Source organism: Hevea brasiliensis, chromosome 4, assembly GCF_030052815.1.
Source record: "Hevea brasiliensis isolate MT/VB/25A 57/8 chromosome 4, ASM3005281v1, whole genome shotgun sequence".
NCBI classification, from domain to species: domain Eukaryota; kingdom Viridiplantae; phylum Streptophyta; class Magnoliopsida; order Malpighiales; family Euphorbiaceae; genus Hevea; species Hevea brasiliensis.
The window spans coordinates 6,484,081-6,507,470 of NC_079496.1; the positions used below are offsets into that span (position 1 = coordinate 6,484,081).

At 28.5% G+C, this 23,390-nt stretch overlaps 1 protein-coding gene across 1 annotated transcript; it reads left to right on the top strand.

Annotated features, from left to right (window-relative positions):
• Positions 1-16,956: 16,956 nt before the first annotated feature.
• On the top strand, positions 16,957-19,550 carry LOC110642157 (uncharacterized). Its single transcript, XM_058146398.1, has 3 exons — positions 16,957-17,315; positions 18,449-18,569; positions 18,648-19,550. The coding sequence occupies exons 1-3, from the start codon at positions 17,257-17,259 to the stop codon at positions 18,927-18,929; spliced, it is 462 nt and encodes a 153-aa protein (XP_058002381.1). The 5' UTR covers positions 16,957-17,256; the 3' UTR covers positions 18,930-19,550.
• Positions 19,551-23,390: the final 3,840 nt, after the last annotated feature.

A 23,390-nucleotide genomic window follows, 5' to 3' on the forward strand; every position in this document is an offset into this window, starting at 1 on the left:
ACAGTAGACGGGTAAGGGGCATTACAGTCACACTATAATTTTTTTTTTATAATTTTGTAATTATTATTATCTAAAAAGTATTTAAAAAATAATATTTATAGACATTTTCATAATATCTATTTAAAATTGTTTGTGTATGTGTAATTTTGATTTGTAAGTAACAAATAATTTAAATTACTTTGCTCTTAAGTTTTTATGTGATTTATAATATATTTAATTTATTTTAATAATTTAAAAATATTTTAACAATGTGAATATATATTATTTTTGTATACTAAATGTATTGTGTTTAATGTGTTTAACCAAACTAAGAATCCTTCAAAGTTTTCCTTTTAAATTATAAGGAATTTGAAAATTTTATTTTATCTCTCTCTCTCTATACAAATATATATAAAAGGTTGAATTTTTTTCCTATTTTGATATTTTTATTATAATTAGGTGACATTTTCAAATAATTAATATATATAAAATTGAATATGTTTTTATCAATTATCAATGGAGAAATCTTATTTTCATGCTATTTGATTAAAGAAAAAGTTATTTGTATTAATCATAATTTCATTAATTAAGGATACATTGAGAAAATTAATATTTTACTTTGATTTTGATTTCGAAAATAAAAAATATATACTTCAAACAAGATAAATTATAGAATATTATTAATGCATCAGCAATACACATGATGCTCATAAAAAGTTAATTTTTCTTTAAATATAGAAGTGAGTCTAACATAATTTTTAAAAATATATATTACTTTTAATAAATATTAAATAATAAAATACTATTATGAGTGATATTGAATTTCTTCTTGCTCATTTTTAAGTATTTTAATGTAAAACACTATGTAATTATATTAAAAAAAACTATAAAAATAGTGATATACAATTACATTACAAAATAAGATTATGATAAATATAAAAAATTAAAAATATTAATAAACAATTTAAAATTAAACTTAGTATATAAAAAATGATAGCATTATTTATTTTAATTATGTTCAAAAAATTAAGATCAAATTAAAATATAATATTTAATTTTAAATAATTATAAATAAAATAAAATTATTGATGTTATAATTATATATATATGCGTTTCGTGTACATAATAAAGATTTGAGCTTCATGATATTATAATTATGTATTTTTTCATTAACAAATTTCATAAATTATCTAATAAAATTATATTTCTTTTTTAATTAACATGATTTGCTATGTAATTTGTCAGATTTAGCCAAGTTTTAAAGTTTTTAAAATCTCTATATAATATTTACTAATAAGTTGAACACTTGAACTAACTTTTAATCTCTTAAAAGTTAATCAATAAGAAATAAAATGGATAAGGATATAAGATTGATTACTTATAATAAAATAAAAATTGACATAAAATAAATTAATTGTTTATATTTAAGAAATATTTATAATTCTTATTTAATTTATTGACCATCTTTTAAATAATAAAAAGCGTATTATATTGAAATATATAACTTTTTTTAATTTTTGCTAAGTATACAATGTTTGCTATTAAAATAATATATTAAAAGTGAATTTATTTACTAACATTATTTACACATAAAAAAATTTTTTAGAAAAAATATTATAAAATTTAAAATAATAGTGTTAAAAAAAATTAAATTTTTATATTCATATAATTTAATATTTATAAAATTAACACAAATTTATATTTAATGTTATAAAAAGGTATTGTGTTAGTTTGTGAGTTGTAATGGATAATCATGCTTGCATATACTAACATTGTGTTTGGATTGGAGGAAGAAAAATAATGAGACAAAAATAAAAAAGATAATAATGAAGAGAGGAAAATATATTTTCTCTCTTATATTTGGATAGAGGAAGGAAAATATCAGAGGGAAAGTTATTTTATGAATAGTAAAATTATAATTTTATCCCTAAGTTAGAAAATAAAAACTTATAAGATATAGGGATATATTTGTAATTTTCTATATTTTTCTCCCACTTTCTCTTTATTTTGGAGAGAAAGTAGAAGTGGACAAAAAATTGTTATTTTCCTATCAAATTTTCATCCCATCTTTATTTTCTATTAATTCAAACACAAAATAATGAACAATAAAATTATTTTCCTCTCAAATTTTCTTTTCTCTCTATCCACACATAGTGTAAATCGAATCCTTTGTCACTATTCATAAATAACAGTGCCAAGGATTTTCAACACCTGTCATCTCTAACAAAATTAATTTTTTTTCTTTCAAAAACATACGTACACACAGGAACAGAAGACTTACTATACCAACACTCGCACCCAAATAATTGATGACTGAGCAGAGCCTTGGCAACGCTTATGAACCCATGCACGCACACATCCATAACCGATATGGGAATCCGAAGGCTCAACCTCACCGAGCACCCCCATGGGCACACCCACTAACTCGCAAACCTCAACCATTGGGCCACTGGAACTCGCCTCACCCCTCAGGTTTTAGCTTTTTCTTTCAAAGACACGCACACACACAGGAACATAAAACTTACTATACCAACACTCACACTCAAGCAATTAATGACTGAGCAAAGTCTTGGCAACGCTTATAAACCCACACACATACACATTCACAACCGATGAGAGAGCCCGAAAGCTCCAACAACATTAATTACACTTTCTAGATTTTTTTCCATTCAATATTAATTACCGTCTGGAGAACCTTCACCATCCCTTAAGCATAACTTGTGGAATCTCTTACCCACATTTTAGTCGTATATACTTAAATAAAAAATTAAAAAGGTGGGATAATATATCAAAAGATTTAAAGATATATCATGTAAAAATTATTTTTATTTCTAGTGATAAAATAAAAAATTATAAAAAAATAAAAACAAAAAAAATAAAGAATCATAGTAGGATAAATTGATTATAATATTGTGATTAAAATAGTGAATTATACTTTATTAAAATTAAGTTATTTTAAAATTATTTTTAATAAAAATAATAATAAATAACAATGTAAAAGTAATATATATATATATATATATATATATATATATATATATATATATATATATGAGATTTTTTTCAAAATTATATATAATATCGTAATTAATTAAACAAAATTAAAAATGTTTAATTACCAAATTATAATTAATAAATTAAAATTTTGTGGGCATAATGAAAATTAATTAATATAAAATTCAATAACCGTGGAAAATTTACCCCTTCATTGCCTTTCAAATTTCATGGGTAAAATTTTCCATGGTAATCGAATTTTATATTAATTAATCTTCATGGTGCTTACAAAATTTATTAATTATAATTCGGTCACTAAACATTTTTAGTAATAAAATAAAAAATAAAAAATAAGGAGATGCAACAAAGTAAAATAATTAAAACACTATTATTACAATAGTGAACTTATACTTTATTGCAAACTAAAATTGTTTCAAAATTTTTTATAATAATAATAATAATAGTTAAGAATTAATTGAAATTAAAATAAAAAATAATTTAAATATATATAATTAAAAAAGAATGGAAAAAAAGGTAATAAATTATCTTAAAAAAAGAAAGTTTGTAAAAAAAAAAAAAAGAATAGGGATCCATGTCAGTGTTACTGAACATTGACTTGGGATTTCCTTTTTGCACATATAATATATATAAAAATTCCTTTCTTTAATATTAAAAAAAATATATGTTATGAATTAAATTAAGTTAGACAATTATTTATTTTTTAAGTAGTTATAATTTTTCTTAAAGAAAAGTAATTAATTTTATTTTGTTGAATAACTAAATTACTTTAAAGCAATATTTATATTTTGCAACAGATACATTTAAATGTTAAATTATATAAGTTTTATTGTTTAATATATATAAAATCTATAGGAAATAGCCATAAATGAAAAAAAAGAAAATATTCATCTAAGATGAGTAATTCCACACCCCAACAAAGTAGGACATGTCAATCCAAAATTATCAACACCGGAATTTTTTTTTTTTTTAAATGAAACTAGATTTACAAATGGGCATGTTTAGTTCACAAAGGATCTCATACTGAAAAGAAAAAATCAATTAAATTTCAGTAAAGTTATTGACGATGCTTCTTTGCACCTATTGATTACCACAACAACCAAATTAATTATGTTTCCTTGTTTTTTAATCCGTTTTATTTTTTAATGAGTAATTTCTATTTATCTCTCTCCTCTTAATCAAATTTTAATTTTTACTTTAGGCCCATATGTGCTCGAAATCCTGGACATATAGCTGATTTGATTGCTTACACCAATATTTAGAATGCACCGTATGCATATATGTTCTTTTGCGGTGGTTAACTTAGCTACTTACTGGATATCTTTTAAAATTGTACAATGCATATTTTCCTTTCATATTAAAGTGACAACACAACAAACTCTAAATAAGATATTATATGACCACACCATACATATGTGGTCAGATTGGATAATTAGCAATTTTAGTAATTTTGCTGATTAATGAAATCATATATGTGCCAATAAGGTGTTAGTTGGATGGTTAACACTGAGACCCGGAGATGGTAAAATTTTAGCTAGGTTTGATTTTGAGGGACATCAAATCTCGTTACTTGTCTTTTGGGATTTTTCAAATTATTTCTGGAGATTAGGAGTGATTAGTTTGATGGATAGAGGATACACTTAAAAAGAAAAAAGAAAAATTCTTGCAAAGAAGAATGATATTCTCTACTAATCTTCCACCTCATAGAACACCTCAACAATTTTAGTCATCGTTATAGCATCAGGGCCGAGTGGATCATTATTTGTTGCTTCCTAAGCCAATTTTCATTAGAAGATCAAGCTAAAAATTGTTAACATGGATCACATCATTAGTATACACACCAAACCAATATAAGAATCTTATTTTATTTTTACTATATTATAAAAATTAGCTATAAATTGAATGTGTCAGTTTTTTTATTGAGTTTCTCATCGAAATAAGTAAAATTATAAAATTAATTTTAATTTGAATGAATATCTTATCAGATTTTTATAGAAAGTTATTGTCGAAATTAGGTAAAAATGATTTATTAGTGACTAAATTACACCAATCATCTTATATTATTGGTGACCAAATCTTGAATAATTAGAGAATCATAAAAGCAAATTAGATAGAAATTAACACTGAGAAATGGAAAAGAAAAAGGTACACGGATTAATTCATTACCAACATGAATGAAAAAGATATTACAATTACATTTATTCAAACCAGACCACCTGCTATAGCAGAGACTTGACCCTAATAAAAAGACAATAAGTATTAGTACCTTGCATGACTCTGACTCTTAACAACAACACCAATTGATTCGTCTATGGTATGTATGCAAGGTTAATTAAACTAATAACCTCAACTTCACTTCATCAATGGATCTTTGCCGCTGCACTGCTACAGATGTCATCAATATCACCTTCAAAAGAGTCCTCATGTGCACTCACGCTATCATTTTCTTCTCCATCACTTTGTGTTAAATCAATCACTTTTGAGGCACCTGCCGAACTATCCTTTTCCTCTCCATCACTTTGTGTTAAATCAATCACTATAGGAGGAGCTTGAATCTGCTGCTGCTCAGGCAAAGTTGGTAGAGCACTCTTTATAAGCGAGACTTGATGTCACACCCCGGCTTAGGGGGCCCCAGCTCAAGCCCCTCTATGGGTGGCCTTCTTGCCAGCGTACCCTTCTAGAGGCCGGACCTGCGACTCACAAGGTACTGTCCGCTTTGTGGAAATTAAATCCCTTCGCTTCTGCAGAGCTAGGATTCGAACCCTTATCACTCACGGTTTTGCTTCGCCTCTCACCAATTGAGCTGCAAAACCGTGAGTGATAAGGGTTCGAATCCTAGCTCTGCAGAAGCAAAGAGATTTAATTTCCACAAAGCGATACACTGTGAGTCGCAGTCCCTCTAGAAGGGCACAACAAGAAGGCCACCCAGTGAGCTGGGGCCCCCTAAGCCGGGGTGTGACACTTGAGGTGGTGGCACTTCTGCTACTGTTGATTGGGGAGGAGGTGGTGGAGGTGCACACAGATAGGTGGCCTCGCCGTTTGGTGGAAGGACACTTGGAAAAATACTTTTTGTCGGACGATCAAAAGACCCCCTTTTTTTGTTTTCTAGTTCGATGCCAAATATGACACGGTTACATTTGTCACACAGAATTTGGGTAGATTCTACGGAGTTTCCACAGCTTGAGTTCTGACTAGAGCCAGACATGATGATGGAGAAAAAATGAAAAGTTTGCAAACAAAAATTGGACTTGCAAAAAGAAAAAATAATTTCTAAATGGCTTATGAAGGATGAGGGATCAAGGAGAGTCCGTTTTATAGGGATTTTCTTTGTCATCCATAGATCATGAGACCCTTAAAAGGCATATTACCATTTGTGGTTGCATAGCATAGTGTTTGGTTTTCTTATGGCCCAAGGATTATATGCTACTTCACGATTGTATAATCTCGATCGTCCAAGTGTGAATTTCATATAACTTTTACTTTTATCAACGGCTAAAATTATATACACGTATTATCTTACGTAAGCAAAACGTTGTATTTATTTTCAAAAATCTATGTGAGATATATTTTCAATTAAAAGAAAGTATTTTGCATATTCAAGATAATGGTAAAAAAATGAATGTTATAGAAAATGTAATGAGATCCTTTTCCATATAAAACTTAATCTAATTAAAAAAAATTAATACAATAAGTTTTACCAATTTTTATTTTTATAATTGGCCTAATTATAAAATAAGCTAAACTTTGTGTATTTTGGTGATAAATCTAAAACTTTCTTTTTTTGACACAATAGGCTTAGATTACAAAATTTTATAACAATTTCATCTAAATTTTGAAATTAATTTACAAAAAGTATATATCTGTTTTACGTGGCATGCTAGCTGACTTAATTTATTTTAAAAAATCTTAGAGAGATATATTTTCTATTAAAGAAAGTATTTTACATAGTCAATATAATGGTAAAAAATAAATGTTTTAAATAATGCAATGATGATATCGCTTTCCATATAAAACTTAAGCTAATTAAAAAAAAATTAATACAATAAGATTTACCAATTTTTTATTTTTATAATTGACCTAATTATAAAAAATAAGGTAAACTTTGTGTATTTTGGCGATCAAATCTAAAACTTTCTTTTTGGACACAATAGGCTTAGATTTCAAATTTTATAACAATTTCATAAAAATTTTGAAGTTAATTTATGGGAAGTATATAGCATGCTAGCTGACTTACTTTAGTATAAGTTTATTGGACTATATCAAATCAATTGAAATTAAAACAAAAATTATAATTTCTTCTTAATAAAATTGTAATTATCTAAGAAAAAAATAATCTAACTTTGAAGATTATTGTGAGCAGATTATTGTGAGAGTTCTCTTGAGATTAATTGTGTTTATGGATAGTATAACTTTGAACTTGTAATGGATAATTTATTTTTATTGATAGTGAAAGATGGCATATCCGTGGATGTAGCCCTGTGTGGGGTGAGTGAATTACGCAAGTAAATATTGATATTTTATCTATTTGCTTTGTTTTTTTTTTTTTTTTGTAGTTTACACGCTTTTACAATGTACAACACGAAATAATACCTGAACCCATTTATATATATATATAGCAATGTACAATGTACAACAATAAAAAGACTTTAAAATAGCAAAACTTTTTTTTTAATTATTTCTTAACATCATTTAAAAGAGTGTTTTCTAAAAAAAATAATTTCAATTCATTTTTTTTTTAACTTTCAACCACAATCTTAAACAAAAACGAAGAACAATGTTGAAACCAAGAAAGAAAAAAAACTAGGAGTTGAATCAAACGCTGGCTGTATTATCCTAATTAAATAAATTTTAAAATATGAGAAAAAAAAGGAAAAATTTCTCACAATTATTGTGAAATATATATGTGACGCCCCTTACCCGTCTATTGTATAGCTGAGCAAGAAGTGCCACATTCGGTGCCGGAGCACCCTATCTTGTCTTGTCATGTCTATTGTAAATTTTAATGTCCTTTAAATCAGGTAATTTACGTGTAGAAATTTTTTTTTTTTATATCTTATTTTTGTGGAGACCCGAACAGATCCTCCTCTGTTTTATTAGCATCTGGTGGGTTCCACTATCACCTGTTAACATATTCATAGTCATCTCACATATTTCCATATCATATTCTCTTTTATCATATCATTCGCAACTATTTATGAGATCTCAAAATGAAGTGTCATCTATTGCATTCATATTGAAATTCATAGATAATAAATTATAAGTTTTCATTTCAAGTCCAAAATAAAATACATCATAAACTAGTAATTACATCATGACTAGACATAATGAACCAAAATACTAGTCTACACATGGGCCCTACCAAAATATAAAAGACTGATGAGGTGACTCTGATCGGTGGCAGATCTGGTCGGAACTCTGTCCAAATACTACTGTGGCGACTGCTGATCTTCAATACCTACGCGATGGAAAACCAACGCGCTAAGCATAACGCTTAGTGGTGCATAATTTATAATAACAATAATTAAACAATTGAATTAATATTTACAAATCATAAATTCTGGGTCTTTTATATTTTTTTTTATTACACTTTGGAAACAATTAAAATTATTGGGATCTTTCCTGTTTACTTATTGTATATTCAGTATTAATTAATTATTATCAATGCCCAAGAAACCTATAACAAATTATAAAAGCTGGATACACGGGAGTATACGGGTTAGACAGCCATATGTCTACCCTGTATACATCCATCGAGCACGAGGCAGTGTCAGCACGAGACCATTGTCGGAGCTTGTAAAGCCAGAAATAAAGTAGGCACAATGGCCAGTAAGTAGGCATATAGCCTGTAGAACAATCATATCAGACATATATTGTCAGTTCATGATTTGCTCTATAAGCAGTACTGCTATCTGTGGTCCCTAATTGGTATACCAATTTATCCAAACTAAATAAATAAGTCTAGGTATACTATGGGCAATTAAACATTTTTAATTATTTTAGCACTATTTACTGTTACTATTTTCTAGTACTGTTCATTGGTACCATTAATTTCATATTAATGGGACATTAGTCCCAATTTACATATTCATATCATTTTTAATATTTAATTATCCTTATGAGAATTTTAATTATCATATATAGCATTTTTCCCATGAACCTTCCTTTAGGTTCATGTTGATGTGTTATCTTTATCTAGGAATTTGACTAGGTTAGGATGTCTATTTAGTCACACTTACTTCATAACAATTGTTCCTCTATGTTTAAACTTGAATTTCAGTTTTTGAATCACTGAATTTGGAGTTATAGAACTCAAGTTATGGTCAAAATACCATAACTGGTCCCTTTGCCTCTAAGCTGTCCAGAATTTACAATTTCTAGTCAATAAACTTTGACCAGTCATTTGATCATTTTATGGTCATTTTTAGACTTAGGTTCCTTCACAAGATATGTTCCTCTATGTCTTAGGGACTCCCAGGTACAATTTCATAATTTTTCAAGCTTGGTATAGTGAGTTATGGTCAATGTATTAACCTGGACTCTCAGTCCTATAAGGGCAAAAATCAACTTCAGGGCAGTATGTTTGACACTCTTTTTAGGGTCTTTACACTTAGAATTTGGCAAAGGTGTCTAAATCAATATTGTATCCCTAAGTATCATGTTTCTACATCATATTGGCAAATCTCAAATGGAATTTCCTAGTGGGAGTTATGGCCAAATGAACACAGAGGTATCAAATGGCATTCTGGGTTCAACTTAACATTTTCTAGATTTCAATTCCTAACTTTGGCTAATATTTTCCCTAGGATGCAATGGTTTCTAGAGCTTGGTCAAAACATAAAAATTGTTGTGCTATGTCTTATAAAACTTTTGGCACTAGTTTCACTCAATTTGCAGCTTTGGAGACCAAGTTATGGCATTTTTTCCAAAACTGGTCAAGCATACCAAAGGAACAGTATTTTGGTCATTTTCTGGGTTGGCAGTTTCAGTGACCCAACTTGTGCTAATAATTTGAATTGGTTAAAGGCAAAACTGGGTTAAGTGGTCTTCATGAAAAGTGTAGCCCTATGTCTAAACTTTCCATGGTTAAAATTTTAGGTCATTTGAACTAGTATAGAGAGAGTTATGACCAAATGAACACGTACTGTTCATTTGGTCATTTTCTGGGTTGGCAGTTTCAGTGACCCAACTTGTGCTAACAAATTTGAATTTGTTAAAGGCAAAACTGGGTTAAGTGGTCCTCATGAAAAGTGTAGCCCTATGTCTAAACTTTCCATGGTTAAAATTTTAGGTTATTTGGACCAGTATAGAGAGAGTTATGACCAAATGAACACGTACTGTTCATTTGGTCATTTTCTGGGTTGGGTTGCAAGGAAATCCGAATTTGGGCAGTATTTAGGTCAAGTTTTGGACAGAATTTGGGCATGGTTTCTTCATGGAAAATGGGCTATTTTGGGTCTAGTTTCACCTCCAATTGGCCTCATACCAATTGGGGTCACACAATTTTATTTATGGCCTAAAATGTACACTGCCCTCAACAAACACAACCTGCAGAAAATTGGCACTTCCAAAACTCAATCTCCTCCAACTTCCTTACTTCAATTTGCATGTAATACACTTCTATAAGCAACAATCTCATCCCAATAGATCAATTTCAACATTTTTACACAAAGTCCTCAACATTTACACAAACCCTAGTTTTCAAAGTTTCCAATTTACACAAACACTACACAATCAAACACCCAAACATTTCAACTAATTACACATTCTCATGGAACCATTTTTCATCACTTAAAAGCAATAAACTTCAAGTTCCATGGCTGCCAAAAATTCAAGGGTTCTTTCCTCTAGATTTTCTTTTTGTTTTAATGGTATTTATGCTTAGCTAAACATGCTTTTCATGTTTAATAAAGAGAAGAAGAGGGATTAGTGCACTAACCTCTTGTGACCCACTTCAAACTTTAATCTTTCTTCTTCTAATGGGTATCTAAAGCTTCCTTATGGTGTGGGCTAAATTTTTTGTGAAGGGGTCTATGGGTTTTGGGGAGGAGAAAGCTTGGAAAATCAAGCTTTAAGAAGAACAAAAATGGAGGGAGGGAGACACTAAGGGAGACGGCAAGGAGGGAGAGAGAAGAGGAAGAAGAAGAGGGTTGGTGGGTTTTGTCTCTTGTGGGTATTTATATATATATTTATGTGTACTTTATTGTTTTTAAATTTCATAAATCTATTTCCTTTCTTTTCTTTTCTTTCCTTTTCTTTTCTTTTCTTTTCTTCTTCTTTCTCTTCTCATTTTTCAATTTCAAATTCATAAAATTAATTTATGTTAATTATTCTATTTCCAAATTTTAATTTGACATTTAAGTCAAAATTCACATCTAGGGGTGAAATGACCAAAATGCCTTTCATGGTGCATATCGGGTTATTTTTATTATTTTTGTACCAAATAAATAAATTCTCTAAATTTTATTTTATTTCTCAAAATTTTTCCTATATTTTTTTAATATTTATTTCATTAATTTATGCCTCCTCACTATAGTTTAAGTGTAGTTCCAGACATCCTGACTGTCCGAACAGACATTAGTCATCGGAACAGTAAAATGTACGGACTACCTACGGTGAGGGCGTTACAATATATAATAATAAATTTGCAAGATAAGTATAAAGAGTATAATTTATGTACTTTGTCACATAATAAACAGCTATTTTCTCATTGTGTTCAATTAATTTCATTAATAACTTTCTTTATTGCTTAGGATATCAATCTAATTTTAGCCTTCCACAAATTCTTATATAAAAATAGTGTCATCATTTTCGTATATGTCTATTTCACTATCTTCCTTCCAAAATTGGCCATAATGAGAATAGTTCAATGAGCATTAAATTCATCAAATATGTGTTTAGAGAATAGATTATTCTGTATTCTTTTTCATTTCCCCTCAATTATATTAATTTTTTTGGTCAAGTAGATGATTATACGCACCTCTTGCACACAGATTTTTTTTATAAACAAAAATTTTATTAATTAATTAAAAATTTAGAGGAAAAAAAAATAACCTAAACCTAACCAATAGCTTCTCCCTCACACCCAACCTAGATAATTACATGTTTAGTGAAAATTCTTCCCTCTTGTAGACATTAATTAATCCTCCATCTACGGCCATTGTATAATACATGCTGCCAAAGCTAAATATGGTAAACAAATTACCTATAAATTAATGGGCATCCTTCAGAACAAAAATATATATATCCTCTCTCTCTCTTTGTAGTCTGCACAGCAAACTTTTGCACACCATCACTGTGGCCCTAAAAGTCATTATGCTTCTCCACGAATCGACTGTAGAATTTGTAACCATGTGTTTATGAGCTCACAAGCACTCATAGATCATATTGAATCTCACATGGCAGACTCAACAAGGCAACCAAGCCTCATACCCTACCAAAGAAACCCATTTACCAACCCCTCGTCCCAGAACTTTTTGCCACCAACCTTGCCATTTGCCCGCAAATAGATATAATTTGCCTTCTAATTTCCAAGAAAGAAACCCTATCTTCAGTGCAGCATCCCCACTGGCTTCTTTCTTTACGGCCAACCTCACAGTTGCAAATTTCATTGCTAGGTGTAACGAACAACTACACAATTGGTTCACAACAGGTACCTTTTCCTTATCAACCGCATGAAGTGGCCAAAAGTTAATTGTGTAGTAGATTACTGTGAAGGGAGCTTGCATAAGTACCGTGCAGTGGAACACGTTGAGTGAAGTTCCACGAAGTTAAGATAGTAATCTTTTTTAGGCCACAACATTATTAAAATTTGTTGAGTGATTTGTATAAGAGAAAAATAATTAGTGCGTATAATTTTTTTTTTGAGTTTTTAATTTATATAAATATGATTTTCACGATATTATGCAACCCAACCATATATATAGTAGTGGTCATCTAATATCTTAATTAGAGTTTGTTGTTGTCACTTAAAAATGTGATGTACAATTCTATAAAGATATCCAATTGTTTGGCTACTTTATTAGTTTTATATTACATTCATTTCTCATGTCTTTTAAGAAATATTTCCACTTCTTCTCACTCTTCAATTATTTATTTATTTTTTTACAATTCTCATGATTAGTGGTCCATTGATCACAATCATACCATGTCAGACCACTTTGAGATGTTCCTAGTCTTTTTTTCTTTCAATTTTCAAATATAGCTCTTATTCCCTTCTCTAATATTAAAAAAAAAATTATATTATGAATCAATAAACTAGACAATTATATTTTTAAATAGTTAATTCTTAAAAAAAAAAGTATTTAATTTTATTTAGTTGAATCACTAAATTACTTTAAAGAAATATTAATGTTTTGCGATAGATACATTTAAATGTTAAAGTATATAAATTTCATTATTTAATATACATTAAATCTATATAAAATAGCCATAAATGAAAAAAATATATTTTTAATGAAACTAGATTAACAAATGGGCATGTTCAATGCTCAAAGGATCTCATACTGAAATGAAAAATAATACCCATTAATTTGACTGTTATGGGAAACTAAATAATACCCATTATTATTAGGAGCAAAGAAGCACCGTCAATGACTCTACTGAAATTTAATTAATTTTTTTTTTCTTATCAGTATGAGGTCCTTTGTGCATTGAACATGCCCATTTGTTAATCTAGTTGCCATTTAAAAAAAAAAAAAAAAATTCAGGTGTTGATGTTTTTGGATTGGCACATATATTTTTTCATTTATGGCTTTTTCATATAGATTTAATGTATATTAATAATGAAATTTTTATACTTTAACATTTAAATCTATCTATCCCAAAACATTAATATTTCTTTAAAGTAATTTAGTGATTTAACTAAATAAAATTAATTACTTAAAAAAAAGAATTAACTACTTAAAAAAAAAATTTCTAGCTTACTGATTCATAACATAATTTTTTTTTTTTGTTTTTAATGTTAGAGAAGGGAATTATGAGAGCTATATTTGAAAATTGAAAAGAAAAAAAAGTCAAGATTTGGCTAGGAACATCTCAAAGTGATCGTGGTGAATGGACCACTAATCATTGGAATTGTAAAAAAAAAAAAAATAAATAAATAAAAATAGGAGTGAGAATAAGTGCAAATATGGGTAATTATTTTCTATCAATGGAATATGATAGTATGACCTAAGAAAGCAACAAATAATAATTCACCGAGTCTTGAAGCTATTGCGGTGACTAAAATTATTGATGCATCCTATTAATGAATACAGAAAAATAAAAATTTTTAAATCTTTAAAATTGAAAATAATTATATTCAACACTCAAAATTTGTAACAGCGAATTGTAAATTTTTATGGTATTAAAATTATTTTGTGTTTATTTTTTTATCCATAAAAAAAAGAAAGCATTCATTATAATTTTTTATAATCTTTATTAACAAAATTTAAATTTTACTAAATTAATTTGAAGTTTAGATATAATTACTTTCATTCTTAAAATTTTATCATTTCTAACTAAAATTAAAACTTTTAATATTAATAATTATTAAAAGTTAAAATTTTTTCTTTCTAATAAGCTTTTTATTTTTTAATATTCTAGGGTTGATGATTTTGGATTGACATGTTTTACTTTGTTGGGTGTGGAATTGCTCATCTTAGATGGATGGATTTTTTTATTCATATATTTTTTTTGGGTTTTATGTATATTAAATAATAAATTAAATTTATATACATTTACATTTAAAATATGTTTATCTCAAAATATTAGTCTGCTTTAAAATTATTTAGTGATCCAACTAAAAAAGAAACAATTAGAGAAGGTAATTTATGCATAATATAGTTTTTTTTTTTTAATATTAGAGAAGGTAATTTATAAGAGTTATATTTGAAAATTGAAAAAGCAAAAAAAAATAAAGATTTCGCTAGGAATATCTCAATGTGGTCTCAATCATAGTATGATTATCAATAATGTGTAAAGAGTTTCCCATTTAAAAAACATCAAATGCAAAAGGGTGTATAAGAATCAAGCCCAAATAACAAATAGGTTAATCCTAACTTTTTAATCAAAACCCATATGAGCCCAATCTCATTTAAAATTGTAATAAATAATATGATATTAGATCTAGGTTTAATTTTAACTTTTGAGTGTAAACTAGATGTCAAATTAACTAATTAATTAGTTCTAATATTTTAGTGGTGGTTAAATTAAACTCATATAAGCTCAATCTTGATACTTCATAGACTCTTTCGGGAGCTATTATGGAGAGTTCGAACTCAAATAAGGATGGATTTATTAATCGTTGGATTAAATTTTTACATATAGATTCGTGTATTTTGTATATACATTTTAATTAGTTTTACACATATCTCAATATAATTATCTAGTTTAACGGTTATTAAATTCATTCTCATATAAGTTCGAGTTTTATTAAATACACCCTAATAATAATAATTAATAATATCCTATCAAATTGAGTATGCATGGTTTGTTTGATATTTAACATTAAGAAAGATATATTTTTGCATATATTAATTAAATTTAATATATTTTTATTATAAAATTTTTGAAATAATTAATATTTTTCAAATAATTTTTTAAATCATTTTAATAATATCTATAATAATACATATTTTTTTTAAATTAACCTCAATCCAAACTGAGAAAAAAAAATCTCAACCCAAACGAGCCATAGAAAGCTGAGGCACTGTATTTCACTTATTCTTCATTCTCTTCATTTGCTGATGCCATACCCATATGGAAGCTATTATGGAGAGTTCAAACTCAAATAAGGATGTATTTATTAATCGTTAGATTAAATTTTTACATATAGATTCGTGTATTTTGTATGTACATTTTAAATAGTTTTACACATATCTCAATACAATTATCTAGTTTAACAGTTGTTAAATTCATTCTCATATAAGTTCGAGTTTTATTAAATACACCCTAATAATAATGATTAATAATATTGTATGAAATTCGAGTATGCATGGTTTGTTTGATATTTACAATTAAGAAAAATATATTTTTGCATATATTAATTAAATCTAATACATTTTTATTATAAAATTTTTGAAATAATTAATATTTTTTAAATAATTTTTAAATTATTTTAATAATATTTATAATAATATATATTTTTTACTAAATTAACCTCAATCCAAACTGGGAAAAAAAAATCTCAAACCAAACGAGCCATAGAAATCTGAGGCTCTGTATTTCACTTATTCTTCACTCTCTTCATTTTATGATAAATAAAATAAAATGATAGTCCCTTTTAATTGCAAACATTTGCCTTGACTATCTCCACCGGTAGCGTTGAACATTTTGAGGTTATTTTGGTTATTTCATACAGATAAAATCTCTGAACGTAGATCTGGTTAGCCTGTCGATTTGTATAATTTTGATTATTAAAATGAAGGATTCGAAATTAAATTGTGTGGACTTTAATTTTAATTTTTATATGATTTGATTTGAGATAATTTAACTGTTATTTTTTTTTTAATTTTTAAAAGATTTGAACCAATCAAAACAATTCCAATCCAATTTAATAACAACAAAAAACAAATTGTTTTTAATTAAAATTCATAAAACTCTAATTCAATTACAATTCAAGTTAAATCGAGCCGATATAGGGCTTGTTTGACATTGTTATTGAAATTTCTGTTGAGAAAATTACTTTTTCAAATATATTAGTTAGAGTATTAAAAAATAATTAAAAATTAAATTTGATCAGTTTTAATAATAAAAATATTAAAATAACAAAATAATTTTTTTAAATTATTTTTTTTAATAATATTTAAAATAATATTTTTATTCAGAAAAACAGTTTTAAGGTCTGAAACTCAATGCCCAGGCTACAATGTTTACCGTTCTCACGTTTCACGCAGTTTTAAATTCCCTAAAGTACCCTTGTTATTTTCTTTATTTACCTTCTGCTTGGATAATTCAACCATAACGTCGCTCTACGCCACTGGCAAAGAAACACAAACAAAATTTTCACTTCCCAGTTGGTATCCAAAGTCTCTTTCTCTCTCTACAACCACTTTCTCTGAACCTTTTGGTCTTTTGGCTTCTCTGCAACTTTACTTTGTCGAGCTTTCATTTACGGAGAGCCAAAATTGCCTTCATTTGTCCAATTCAGAGTCTTTTTTTATAGATCTTTAGAAAAATCCTTTTTTTTTTTTTTTCCCGTTTCTGTTTCCTTTTTGGGTTCCCATTTGATGAGTGATTGATCTCGTTTTAGAGGAAACTAAAGGTCGTTTTGTTTTTTTGGCAACAATGAAGTCTTCAAGTCGGCTTGACTCGGCTGTTTTTCAACTCACTCCATCTCGGACAAGGTATCGTTTCTCTCTTTTGATTAACTTGCTTACATGTGCAGCTGATTATGCACATAAAGCCACTATTGTTTAGTTTCCTTTTAGTAAATTTGTTGCCCTTTTTTTATATAAAAAAATGACTCACTTATTGTTTGGGTCCTAAAGGAGCAATCTTTTTGTTCTGATTAATTAGTGATTTCTATTATTAGAACCTTCTTGTTTTTTAAACCATCTGAATTGGTGGTCAGCAGGTACCTTTTTTTTTTTTGAATTGGATATTGTTACGTTCTACTTGTTTTTTCATTTCATTTCTGTTTTATGTTTGTATATCTTGTTATTAACAACATTGTTTTGATGAATTTGACCTTGATTCACACTTGAAAATTGTAGTGTCACCAAGGTAAAGTTTTAGTAGTTTACTTCTAATATATTTTTAAAATTTTTTATTTTTTATTTTCTTGTTGATTTGTGAGTGGAATTTGCATTTGTAGAGTTTAATGCATTGGTAGTGAGGTTATTGATTAAAATATAATTAGCTATAGGTTATTGGTTCTCTCCGCAAATGGAAAGACGGAGAAAATAGCTTCCGGTTTGGTTAATCCATTTCTTGCCCAATTGAAGATTGCGCGAGATCAAATGGCCAAGGGGGGTTACTCAATTATTCTTGAGCCAGAGCTTGGAACTGATGCAACATGGTTCACAAGAGGAACAGTTGAAAGTTTGGCCTTGCTATTTACTGCTCCTCTCACATTCTGTCTTTTGTTTGTTGTTGTTGGTGGTGTCCATCAGCATTATGTTTTTCTTGGTTTTGATTTAGCCAATATGGGAATCCATTGACCCATGTTAAAATTCCCTACATTTTTCATATTCCCATTCTAGGTTTATGAAGATTCTGTGGACTAGCTAATAAAATTCTTTATTGTGGATTCACAATTTGAAAAAGGGCAACAGCACTTGAACTCAACATACTGGTTGCAATGATAGTTTATTAGGAGGATAGAGTTTTTAATTTGTTCAGTTTAACAGTTTTTATGTCATGACTTTTGAGTTTGGCCTTCATATTCACCTTCTTAAGCATAATTAATGAACACAGTTATGTAATATTCCAACCCTAATGATGCAATGATGCAGACTAATATGCTTTGGACTTACAGGTTTGTTCGTTTTGTGAGCAATCCAGAGGTCTTGGAACGCGTGTATGCCTTGGAATCTGAGATCTTGCAGATTGAAGAGGCAATTGCGATTCAAAGTAACAATGAAATAGGGTTGGCCATGGTATGATAAATCCTTGAGAAACTTATGATCTGTAAATCGGATCCTCTATTTTGATTTCAGTCATTTTTTATTGCACAGGTCAAAGATCATCAAACAAAATCTGTGGAACACATTGATGGTACTGTTGAAGAAGACATCTTCCATACCGTTTTTAGTTTTATGAACTTCATGTTAACTTTAATCTATTTGGAATGGTTATACATTTTATGCTTGCTGTTCACCCTCAGTTACTGTCAATTGATTTTTCTTCTTTTTCTTCCTTCTCTTTCTAGTGGGAGGAGGATATGTGTTATCTGGTTTTATACATACTCTTTTAGATTTTCCATCATGTGTTATAGTTGTATTAGCAAAGTTTTTTAATTTGAGATGTTATATTTTATCAAGCTTTTATTATAAGAACTAGATTCTGAAGAATATAAATCTCCAGATTTGGTCATGTTTCTATTGGTTTTGGAATAACACTCAATGGTTTTTGACAGGTAGCAGGCCTCTGCTGGATTCTAATGAGGAGAAAGCCATTGTCCTTTACAAGGTGGGTGCACACCTAATAATTCTCATACAATGGCTTTTGACAGTGAGAGAATTGTTAAAACACCTTGAGTGAGAGCATATACCAAGGCCAGTGTCAAATCTCCAACGATTCCATCTTAATTTTTAAATTCAAACTCAATCATAATTAATCCAACCACAATGCCTATGACATTTTCCTAACGGTTTTCTAATGGGTACAAATTTGTATCCATTAAAATTTATTTGATGCACTTTACTAACATGGTAAATTTTAATTTATAATTCATTAAATGATTTTTCTAATAATCAATACAAATATATAATCGTTAAGATTTATTTAATACACCACACTAGCACAAATAATTACTATTTTAATGATAAATGAACCCACTAGTAAGGGAAAAGTACACTTACCATTAAAATTGTTGCTCCCCATGCTAGCGAGGTATTAAATAAATCTTAATAGGTGTAAAGGGCAAAAAAAAAAAAAAACGTAATGGTTGCATATTTGCACCAGTTAGAAAAATTATTCATTAAATGTAATTTGCTGTGTTCATTAAATGTTATAGCCCTAAGTATCATGTTTTTAGATCATATTGGCACATCTCAAGGTGTTTTACCCCTTCATATTGGAAAATTTCCCCCTTCATTGCCTTTCAAATTTCATGGGTAAAATTTTCCGTGGTAATCAAATTTTATATTAATTAATCTTCATGGTGCTTACAAAATTTATTAATTATAATTCGGTCACTAAACATTTTTAGTAATAAAATAAAAATTATGAAATAAAAAATAAAAAATAAGAAGATGCAACAAAGTAAAATAATTACAACACTATTATTACAATAGTGAACTTTTACTTTATTGCAAACTAAAATTGTTTCAAAATTTTTTATAATAATAATAATAATAATAATAATAATAATAATAATAATAATAATAATAGTTAAGAAGTAATTGAAAATAAAATAAAAATTACAATAAAAAATAATTTAAATATATATAATTAAAAAAGAATGGAAAAAAAAGGTAATAAATTATCTTAAAAAAAGAAAGTTTGTAAAAAAAATAAAAAGAATAGGGGTCCATGTCACTGTTACTGAACAGTGACTTGGGATTTCCTTTTTGCACATATAATATATATAAAAATTCCTTTCTTTAATATTAAAAAAAAATGTGTTATGAATTAAATTAAGTTAGACAATTATTTATTTTTTAAGTAGTTATAATTTTTGTTAAAGAAAAGTAATTAATTATATTTTGTTGAATAACTAAATTACTTTAAAGCAATATTTATATTTTGCAACAGATACATTTAAATGTTAAATTATATAAGCTTTATTGTTTAATATATATAAAATCTATAGGAAATAGCCATAAATGAAAAAAAAAAAAAGAAAATATTCATCTAAGATGAGTAATTCCACACCCCAACAAAGTAGGACATGTCAATCCACAATCATCAACACCGGAATTTTTTTTTTTTTTAAATGAAACTAGATTAACAAATGGGCATGTTTAGTGCACAAAGGATCTCATACTGAAAAGAAAAAATTAATTAAATTTCAGTAAAGTTATTGACTGTAACGCCCTCACTAAAGGTAGTCCGTACATTTTATTGTTCTGACGACTAATGTCTGTTCGGACAATTAAAATGTCTGGAACTACACCTAGACTGTAGTGAGGAGGCATAAATTGAAGAAATAAATGTTAAGAAAATATAGGAAAAATGTAGAGAAAAAAAATTAAAGTTTAGAGAATTTATAATTTGATACAAAAATAATAAAAATAACCCAATATGCACTACTAAGGGCATTTTGGTCATTTCACCCCCAAAGGTGAATTTTGACCTAAATGTCAAAATAAAAAAAATTTAGAGAATAAAATAATTAACATTAATTAAAATTTAAAAAATAGATTAGGAAAATGAGAAGAGAAAAGAAAAGAAAAGAAAAGAAAAGGAAAGAAAAGAAAAAGCTTAGGAAAATTCAAAAAAAAAATTATAAATAGGCACTAGAGGACAAACTCCCATCCACTTCCATCTTCTTCCTCCATTTCTTCTCTCTCTCTTTCCCTCATTTCCTCCATTGTTGTCAAGCTTCCAAGCTTGATTTCCCAAGCTTCTACACACCAAAACCCATAGCCCACTTTACAAAAAATACTCTCCACACCGTAAGGAAGCTATAGACACCCATTGGAAGTAAGAAATTTGAAGTTAGGGAAGCTCAAGTAAGGTTAGTGCACTAATCCCTCTTCTTCTCTTTATTAAACATGAAAAGCATGTTTAGCCAAGCATAAATATCATTAAAAAAAAAGAAAATCTACAGGGAAGAACCCTTGAATTTTTGACAGCCATGGAACTTGAAGTTTATTGCTTTTAAGTGATAAAAAATGGTTCCATGAGAATGTGTGATGAGTTGAAATGTTTGGGTGTTTGATTGTGTAGTGTTTGTGAAAATTTAAAACTTTGAAAACTAGGGTTTGTGTAAATGCTTGAGGACTTGGTGTAAATGTTGAAATTGACCTATTGAGTTGAAATTGTTGCTTATAGAAGTGTATTGCATGCAAAATGAAGTAAGGAAGTTGAAGGAATTGAGATATTGGGAGTGTTCAATTTTCTGTAGGTTTGGACTCAATGAGTCCAGTGGGTTTATTGACCCATAACTAAAAATGTGTAACTCCAATTGGTATGAGGCCAATTGGAGGTGAAAATAGACTCAAAATAGCCTATTTTTCATGTAGACACCATGCCCAAATTTTTCCAAAATCATGACCAATTCTCTGCCCAAACCTAGATGACCAAACATTGAAACGTGTTCATTTGGTCATAACTCTCTCTATACTGGTCCAAATGACCTAAAATTTCATCAATGGAAAGCTTAGACATAGGGCTACACTTTTCATGAAGACCACTTGACCCAGTTTTGCTTTTAACCAAATCAAGTTGTTAGCACAAATTGAGTCACTAAAACTGCCAACCCAGAAAATGACCAAATGACCAATACGTGTTCATTTGGTCATAACTCTCTCTATACTGATCCAAATGACCTAAAATTTCATCAATGGAAAGCTTAGACATAAGGCTACACTTTTCATGAAGACCACTTGACCCAGTTTTGCTTTTAACTAAATCAAATTGTTAGCAAAAATTGAGTCACTAAAACTGCCAACCCAGAAAATGACTCTCTCTATACTGGTCCAAATGACCCAAAATTTCATCAATGGAAAGCTTAGACATAGGGCTACACTTTTCATGAAGACCACTTGATCCAGTTTTGCTTTTAACCAAATCAAATTGTTAGCAAAATTTGAGTCACTAAAACTGCCAACCCAGAAAATGACTAACGTGTTCATTTGGTCATAACTCTCTCTATACTGGTCCAAATGACCTAATATTTCATCAATGGAAATCTTAGACATAGGGCTACATTTTTTATGAAGACCACTTGACCCAGTTTTGCTTTTAACCAAATCAAATTGTTAGTACAAGTTGAGTCACTAAAACTGCCAACCCAGAAATTGTCCAAAATACTGTTCCTTTGGTATGCTTGACCAGTTTTGGCAAAAATGCCATACTTGGTCTCCAAAGCTACAAATTGAGTGAAACTAGTGCCAAAAGTTTTATAAGACATAGCACAACAATTTTTGTATTTTGACCAAGCTCTAGAAACCATTGCATCCTAGGGAAAATATTAGCCAAAGTTAGGAATTGAAATATGGAAAATGTTAAGTTGAACCTAGAATACCATTTGATACCCTTGTGTTCATTTGGCCATAACTCCCACTAGAAAATTCCATTTGAGATGTGCCAATATGATATGGAAACATGATACTTCATTTTTAGATCTCATAAATAATTGTAAATGATATGATACACGAGAATATGATATAAAAATGTGTAAAATGAATATAGACCTGTCAACAGGTGATTAGTGGAATCCAGCATATGCTAATAAAACAGGGGAGGCTCTGTCCGGGTCTCCATAGAAATAGGATATATATATAAAAAAAAAATTTCACACATAGAATACATATTTTAAATGACATCAAAAGTTTACAATAGATATGACAAAACAAGATAGGGTGCTCCGGCACCGAATGTGGCACTTCTTGCTCGGCTATACAGCAGACGGGTAAGGGGCGTCACATTGACGATGCTTCTTTGCACCTATTGATTACCACAACAACCAAATAATTATGTTTCCTTGTTTTTTAATCCATTTTCTTTTTTAATGAGTAATTTCTTTTTATTTCTCTCCTCTTAATCAAAATTTAATTTTCTCTTTAGGCCCATATGTGCTCGAAATTCTG

What these genes read in the sequence shown, in the direction of transcription:
- LOC110642157 (XM_058146398.1), top strand. Translation starts at nt 17,257, where the DNA reads ATGAAGTCTTCAAGTCGGCTTGACTCGGCTGTTTTTCAACTCACTCCA. An exon ending in CTCACTCCATCTCGGACAAG is followed by an intron (nt 17,316 to 18,448) that starts GTATCGTTTCTC and finishes TTGGACTTACAG; the next exon opens with GTTTGTTCGTTTTGTGAGCA. An exon ending in ATGAAATAGGGTTGGCCATG is followed by an intron (nt 18,570 to 18,647) that starts GTATGATAAATC and finishes TTTATTGCACAG; the next exon opens with GTCAAAGATCATCAAACAAA.